Source organism: Gavialis gangeticus, unplaced genomic scaffold, assembly GCF_001723915.1.
Source record: "Gavialis gangeticus isolate Ggan-Ray unplaced genomic scaffold, GavGan_comp1, whole genome shotgun sequence".
Lineage (NCBI taxonomy): Eukaryota > Metazoa > Chordata > Crocodylia > Gavialidae > Gavialis > Gavialis gangeticus.
Window position 1 is genome coordinate 17,635,436 of NW_017729025.1, and position 8,415 is coordinate 17,643,850.

Here is an 8,415-nt window from a genome sequence, read left to right on the forward strand (position 1 = left end):
GCCTGTTCAGCCACTGCCCAGTCATGGGTAAATCCCACCAGGTTTCCATGAGCCCCACTAGGTCTGGGTTTTTGATTAGCTAGCAGGGGCCAAGTTCCTCCTGCTTATCCCCATGCTTTGAACATTTGTGTTGAGGCATTTGAGGCCTCCTGTAGGTGCCCAGGGTGCCCCCTTGTTCCTAAGTCTGCCCTGGCCCCTGTCACTTACCTGGGTACTACCTGTGCGCATCACCTGGCTTGACAGCGAAGTGTCCTCGTGTTCCTCTTGGTCTCCATCCCCCAGTGAACCTAGTTTAAAGCTTGCCGTAGGAGATCAGCCAACCTGGAAGAAAAAACACGCTTACTATTTGGGGAGAGGTGAAGCCCATCTCGCCCAAGCATGTCGTCTGTGCCGAAATGCAGGTCATGGTCCAAGAACACAAGGCCCGCGTGGTAACACCAGCTCCAAAGCTGCTGGTTGACCTCACTGACACATCTCGTGGTGCCATCCATGTCTGCTCACTGGAAGGATAGAAGTAAAAACCACCTGTGCCCCGTATCCTTGAGCTTTGCCCCTAGAGCCTTGTAGTCTCTCACGATGCGGTCCAGGTTGCCCCTGGCTGCGTCATTTGTTCCTACGTGGATGAGGACCATGGGGTGATGATCAGAGGGTTGGATGAGGTCCGGGATCATCTCCATGATGTCTTGATCTGAGCTCCAGGCAGGCAACAAACCTCATGTGCCATGGGGTCAGAGTGACAGATGGGCCCCTCCGTTCCTCTTAGGATGGAATCGCCAATGACGAGGACCCGGCATACCTCTGCAGTGGGTCCCTAACTAAATTACCTCAGTTTAGACCTTTTCTGTAATCTCCCTGTTTGTTTGTTTTTTGTTTGTTTGTTTGTTTTTACTCTGGTGTAATGCAGATCACATTGGCGTAAACATTTTGTCTGTCAACATCAGCATTTTTCATTGAATCTCATTTGGTCAGATGAATTTAAATCAAATTTCAAGTCTTCCTGGCTCTTATGCAATCTCAGACACTTGCATATGTTCTTAAACTGTTGATCTAAACTACTCACCTGATTGATTTAACAGGTGTGTCACCATTTGTATTACTGGTGTCCGAGATCTTCTTTCTCCCTTCTTTTACCATTCTTCTGTGTTCTTCCTAGTCACCTCCGTTGACCTGATGAGCCAATCTTGAAACGCGGGTTAGCAATTGGTCCTCTGAAATACTAAAACAATCTTATGCAGACAGTGTTGGAAAGCTCTGTGCTGTGTACCTAATTAGTTTGTCTTGGTCAGTGTAGGGATCTGACCATTTTAGGTATGTGAGAATGAAAAAGAAATAGATTTTTGTCTTCCACGTCTGTTCCCGAACTGTGGTACATGTGTGCAAGACATGCAGGAGAAATTGTGTACTGGCAGATTTAATTTTAATTATAATAATAATAATTGATATTTAAGGGGTTAAAATATGTTGGTAGGAGTACGCAGGCTGCTGATAACTCTGGAAGGGGGTATGCGGTAAGAACAAGTTTGGGAACCTCTGGTTAAACCCCTGCGACGCTATCAACACGCTGGGTGTCCAAAGTCCACGGTGATTGTTCTGGTTTTCTTACCAGGATCCTGATCTGTCATAGTTAAGCTGTGGAGCCTCCACATCTAGAACCTCTGGGTTTTTTATTTTATTTCTTTGGCTGAAGAGACTTGTGAATGAAAGGCGGCTGAAGTTGGCATACCCCTACAGTGAGGGGAGAGCATTGACAACCCAGCCGGATTTAAAGGGCTCCATACCCTGTTCTGCAAAATCAACCGTGGGAGGTTGATCGCCGCAAAGATTTCACAAGAATGTGCAAAATCGTTCTTTTGTTTTGGCTGTTTTGTACCTCTCTCCAAATGATTTAAAATTAAATACTTGGAAGGAGGGGGTAGTCCAGAAGGCCTAGTACAGTGCAACCTTGCCAGATGGCTGGAACAGTTTGGGTTGCCAGCTTAGTTCTTCACTCCCTTTATTAATTGGAGAAAAACAGTACTCTTCATGTCTTGAACTCCTTTGAAATGACACTTCCCTCCTTTATGTACTTATATAAGTGCCACAGCCCAACTCAGGAATGGCATTTGGTTCCAGAAAGTATCTTGTACAGGTCTATTCAGATGGAAGGATTTTTTTTTTGTGGACTTGGGAGGAAGGGGAGCATGACAGGGGACAAATGTCACCTTTTTCTTACCAGAAAGAGAACCGCTGGGGTTCAGAATGTCCTGCAGATAATTAACTACTGTACGGTATTGAATATAGTAATTGTCTGTCTCTCTTCTTTTCCTCTCCAAACGAAACTTAACAATTGCACTTGACTTATACCTGTGGTTGGCCTGTAATTTGGCCCTGAACAAGTTTGGTCTTTTGTACTTGCAATATTCTTAGTGTCTTTGGGTCCTTTCCTTGTTGTTTAATTCTCCGGAGGGCATCTGCTGTCATGGACTGGTATTCATGGAAAAAGCCATTTTTTCCAAAACCAGAACCTGCAAATGTAATGCTGCCTAATACAGGGTTCACTTACAATCAGAACAGTACAGTACTTAATTATTTCAGCGCTGCAGGATTTAGCATTTTGCTTCTCAAATTGGCATGTTCTCATATCTATAATCCACTTTTGGGGAAGGTTCTTCATGATTGTTAGTTCAGTTCAGCATTCACTTCTGCAGTCCTGACTTCCCTTATTTCTGTTGTCTGCAGGAGGGCCAGGGTGGCATCAGTGTTGATGCTGCTGATTAGGAACCAGGTGGGAGAACCTGCCCTTACTTTATGCCAGTGGTCTCCAACCTTTTTAAGTAGGAGCTCACCTTTGGCATTTAAAAGCAACCCAAGATCTACTGTGTGCTGCTGCTACCCCCTCCTCCCCTCCCTCCCCTGCCCAGTAGGCAAGTTTGTGGGGAGGGAGGGGGGTAGATCAAGGCAGAGGAAGAAAACATTTTTGGAAGGCGCATCTCCCCAGCAGGTAAGTCCCACCTGGCCAGGGACCCACTCACTGACCCCTGCTCTTGCCTCTGCGGCACTGTTCACTCACTGCGGGGTGCCTCGATTTGCTCCTGCGCCTTCCCTCCCTCATGGACTGACCTGCTGGGCTGGGGCATGCGTGTGTGCATGCATGTGGGCACTCAGCCCCTCACCCTAGGCTTGAATCGACTCCAAGAGGCTCCGAGATCCACTGGTTGGTGACCACTGCTTTTATGTTAATTTAGCAAGGCAGGAGTGGCAGGAAGTATGAAACTTTCTCCTGAGTTATTTTCATCTTTAAACTTGCCTAGCAGGGCTGCAGTAGTTCCGGACATCCTAACCCAGCTGCGGGACAGCTGCCTGACTTTAAACTGCTGCTGTTTTAATGGGCAGGTTTGTATATGTTACCTGCAGTGCAGTCACTTGGGAGCACCACGACCATGTTTTAGTTATTGTATTTCCATATGAACATTCTCCTGACAAAAAATAAAAGCCAAGCAGTTTGTTGCATGGCTTCCTTTGAAAAGGATTTTACAAGTTAGGGTTGGATTGGGATGTAATATCCTGCCTACAGGAAGGAACAGCACATTTTTTCACTACATTTGTAGCAGACCAGGTGTGAAACCGTGACCTGGGAAAGTCAGTCTCCCTGCTGGCTGTCCAAGGAATGTATAAACTGCTTGGGTCTGTTCTTTGTGCCAGGCAGCCATCATCTACCTCCTAACCCAGACTAATTTGTCCTGTTTTAAATCATAAAAGTATTGAATAAAAGCAGGCTACAGTGTAAGGTGTGGGTTTTTTGATTGGGTTTTTTAATGCTTTCGTAAGATTTTACCATATTTGACAGCTCTGTGCTTTTTTTTTGTCTCTTTATAGGTCCGGGTAAAACACCGTTGATAGGAGGAGGATTTCATGCCAATTTGGGAAAGGAATCGCGAGCACAAACTCTACAGAACGGTACTTGAGAACTCGAGTTTTGTTGATGCGTGGGTTTAAGTTCTTTCAAAATGTGATGGCTTAGGTTTAATTTTTAGTTTTGAATGTGGCCTCAACCCCTTGTGGTACTATTTACCATGGAGTTGGCAGGCCTGTAATTCTGCCAATTGCTGATTTTACATTGTACTCTTGCTGGATTCTTATAAATCTGCCTTATGAGGTCAGATGGCTGTCTGATGAATGGTAATGGCACCTGACAACACTATCATTGCTTAAAAGGGCTTTTTCAAGGTTGACATGTCCACTATACCTTTTTATGATCCAGTAACCTCCCATGGCTTTTTACTTTATCAGGTTGTAATGTCCTTGAAATGCTTTGTCTGCATTTATGTTCAAGAATAAATGTTCCTATATGCTTTTGTTTTCAGGCAGTGGTAAAATAAGATTATGTCAACCTGTTTATGCTAACAAAATGTGTGATGGTAAGAGGCAATGGGGCGGGGGGGAAGAAATCATAGCTTTCGAAGAGAGATAAACAGACCTCAGGGAAAAGGTGCACAAGCTTAAAAAGGCAATGCTGATATGGTATACATTTTAATGTAGTTTGCAAGATCCAATTTTTTAATCAACGAAAAGAGTCTTTTATTTTAGAAATTGGATACGCTTCCATTTTTCATTTGCTGTTGCTTATATCCATAGGCACAGGTTGTCACTTGGCTAATCATCACTGCTGCCTGATGCATTTGTGAGATGAGAGCTGATTGATTTTGTCACATTAGATTGTCAAAAGATGGCATGTGATTAAGATGTAGATGGGCTTCCATTGATATCTTATCTGTCATTCTCATTTCCTTTGGAGGATTTCAAAATAATTTTTCCCTCAAGTAGAGGCTTTTGCATACAACTCGAGAAGGTGAAATCTTGGCTGTCAGAATTGTGGCTGCCTGTGAATAGCAAGGAGGAGATAGTTAGGCATACTTAAATAATTGTAGCATAATTGACGTGGAGCCAGATTATTGTGCTACTTTTCTTCATACTGGATAGTGTCCTGCACCTTAGATAGCCCAACTGACACCACGAGGACTATCTACTATCTGTGGAGAAAGGTCATGGCGTGGTGTGAGCTCCTCCCTCTAATCTGGTCCAAAGCTGCCGGCACGTGAGACTCCGTAGGTTCTGCTAATAAGATTCTTTTTTTCCTTTTTCTGTCAGTGAAGTGTATAATAGGATGAAAGAATGAACATTGTACAGACCTGAATTTCAGTTTAGCTCTTTTTAAAGTATAGTAGTCATTAGGCCATGAAGACTACTTCCTTACAGCTTAAACGCCAGGCAAGTAAGAAGCTGGAGGAAAAAATACCCTGACTATGCATAAACTATCATACTTACACGAATACAATATGAGTCCCGTCCCTCTCCCAGTCAGCATAGGAGGAAAAAAACCCTTGTTTTGGATTTATGTATAGCCCAAAGCAGGTGGCTGCTCAGCTCTGGTTTTGGCCCTGGGCTTAGGGTGGAAACTGGAGCTACAGTGCCACCTGCCTTGGGCTGTAAAGTCTTGTTTCGTGGAGGAGGTGGGGCATGGTGCGGGGAGTACAGGGGAGACAGTGAGAGGGGTGTGTGTATGTGTGTGTGTGGGAGGAGGGGCATGGAACCTGTCGCCTGCCCTCCCGCTTTCTGCTCCCCTGCCACCCAACTGGGCCCCCCACTTACCTTCTGCTTTGGCTCTGGTTTTTCCAGCCCCTACCTGGTGTAACTGGGAGTTGCTGTCGCTTCTCCTGAGCTGGGGCCGCTGCTGCTGGCTGCCCCAGAGGAAAGCAGAGTTTCAGCAGAAGGTAAAGAGGGCAGGGAGCCAGAGGGGCAGGCTTTAGGGGGGAGCAGTGGTGGAGACAGGCTGCAGGGATGAAGGAGGCAGAGTGGGGGGTAGGTACAGGGGCAAGTGAGCAGGTGTGGGAAGGGCAGTGGGCAGAAAAATGCATTATGGCAGGGGGGTTACATGGTAGGGGAACAGGCATGGGGGGGAGACGATGAGTAGAGGAGCAAGGGGCAGGTATGTGGCCCCTTGCCCCCCACCACTGCTTTCCAAGCCACAGCAGATTGGGGGACTAATTTCAGATGACCTTCTGAAACTTATAATTTTCCATTTACAGACTCTAATAATTGGGGGGGCGTCTTTTAAATTCAAAGTAGTCTTGGATTCAGGTAAACACAATGTTCTTTTCTTTTCTGGACTTCTCAGTCTTGAGGGTCTCCTTTTGTTTTCCAGTCGCACTGTAAGGCCATATGCTGTGCTGAAGTGGATGTAGCCTTCTGGAATTTGTCAATTCAATATCTGAAGTGGAGGCAGGTTTGCTTGAGGATAATGCTGAGCATCCGTTGTCCTAAGAGTTGGATAGTTTTGGCTGCATGTGTGAATCTCTGATTATACAGTACAATCTTCCCTGTTCTGTGCTGCCAGCAGACTTCAATACTTGTATCATGTAATCGGGGATCCTGGTTTTCCTCTGTTTAAAAATGGCATATTTGCTGATTTTAAAACAAAAACAAAAACACATTCTTTGATTAAAAACCCCACATACTGCGTTTTTCTGTGATTAAAATGAAATGGCACTATGGGAACAGGGCAGCAGCGTGGGGAGCCCAAGCCTGCAGTGAGCAGCCCGCCTCTATGCCTACACAAATTTGGGGGGTGTGTCCTCTATGCGCCCCCTGGGAGTGCACGCGGCAGTGGGGAACCAGTCTCCCTTCTCCCACTGCTGCCCCCTGGGCAAGCCACCCACAGCTCCATCCTGCTCCCTGTCGGGGAGCCTGCAGCTGCACGTTTTGGTCTTGCACCCCAGCCCTGCCCAACTCCCTCCCTCGCTATAGGGCCTTCAATCTCCCCACACCCTGCGAGACTTATCTGCAGGGAGCTGCTCTCCAGGTTGTCTGGAGGCCATGTGCATGTATGAGCGGGAACATGCACATGGTGCTGCCTGTCTGACCGCTGTCCTCCTGCCCCCCAGCCTGAAACAGCCCCTTGCAAGCTGGAACTCTGCCAGCCTGCAAGGGGAAGCCCACCTTTCCTGTGTTTTTCTCCTTAAAAAGAGAAAATCCAAGTTTTTCTCCCCAAAATAAGAAAATCTGGGTCGTATTGTGTTTCTGCATGGTGAATGAAAAACCCGGATCCCTGGTAACCAGTAGGGGTGTGTGAAATGGGCCATATTCGATTTAGATTTGGCCCAAATCAGGGACAGCGATTCACTTCATTGATTTGGATCGCTGTCCCCAATTCAGTTCGGCCAAATCTGAATCTGAAGATTTGATGCCTATTGGAGAATCAGTGATTTGGACACAGATGCATCTTTAAATGTTTTTTTCTACTTACCTCGAGGTACCAGGCATGGCTCATGAACGCTGCAATGCTGGGGTGGATGGAGTGTCCCAAAGGAGCGCAGGGAGGCCTCCTGTGTGCTTGGTGGTGAACCCAGAAGTGGACTGACATCCCCCGCACCCCCAGCTCAGCAATTTGTCTGTGGGGGGACTCCAGGTGCTCCCCCAGACCCAGGAGGCACCAGTTGCTAAGACGGGGGGTCCCCCCATGCACTCCCTAGCGTACCTGGAAGTGGTCTGCTGCAGAGCACACTGGGGATGACCCCCACCCCCCAGTGCTCCTGTGGGATGCTCCATCCGCCCTAGCATCTCAGCGTTCACAAGCCACCTGGTACCTTAAGGTATGCAGAAAAAGCACTTAAAGCTGTGTCTATGTCCAAGTTGCCGAAATCTCTCCGAATTGATTTGGATGGTTCTGATTCGATTCGGAGAGATTAAAGGGTCTCTCTTGACTCGATTTGGATTTGGCCACCAAATTGGGCTGAATCTCTGCCGAATCAAATTGGGGACCGAAGCTTCTCACAGCCCTAGTATTCAGTTACCTGAATTAAACACTTCTCTCAAACGCTTCTAGAACATAAATGTTTTTTGTTTTTAAGTCTGCATTCATCTGTAGTTATCTATTTTCTTTGCATCATGGATATTTTCCTTTAGTTAAAAAAAATTGTTACTCTCCATATAGCAAGGCTACACCTTACTTGCTGCAAGTCTGAGAAACCGGTCCCTGGTGTGCACAACTGTTTGCCGAGTCTGTAGACACTGCTAGAACAATCTGTGTTCCACATGCAGCTCTTTGGGGTGGTAGGGACCATCTTTGTGCTTCTGTCTGAGTAGGAGAGAGCCTAGTGTTTTTAATTAAACTTAGAATTTTGCAAGATCAATAAAGACAAATAGAGCTACGTAGCTATAAAATCTTTCCCTGCCACTATTAACTTGTGCTTTATTTAAAAAAAGTAATAGTAATTGCATCTTCACGTACAGTACAGTTTTCAAAAATATTTGCATTACCTTGTATTTTTTAAACAAAAAATGTGATGTGTTCATTGAAAAAAATATATTGCTTTTTGGCTGTTTGTTATAAACTACAGTAAACAAAGATGGGAACAATGCATTTTTAATCTGATCAAA

At 45.9% G+C, this 8,415-nt stretch overlaps 1 protein-coding gene across 2 annotated transcripts in view; it reads left to right on the forward strand.

The window, feature by feature from the left end:
- BRF1 (BRF1, RNA polymerase III transcription initiation factor subunit) overlaps window positions 1-8,415 on the forward strand; it is a 374,795-nt gene that overhangs the window by 38,965 nt on the left and 327,415 nt on the right. For both annotated transcript variants that reach the window (XM_019518468.1, XM_019518469.1), the window contains exon 2: window positions 3,856-3,936. In XM_019518468.1, the coding sequence (XP_019374013.1) occupies window positions 3,856-3,936 (81 nt within the window). The remainder of the gene's footprint in view (window positions 1-3,855; window positions 3,937-8,415) is intronic.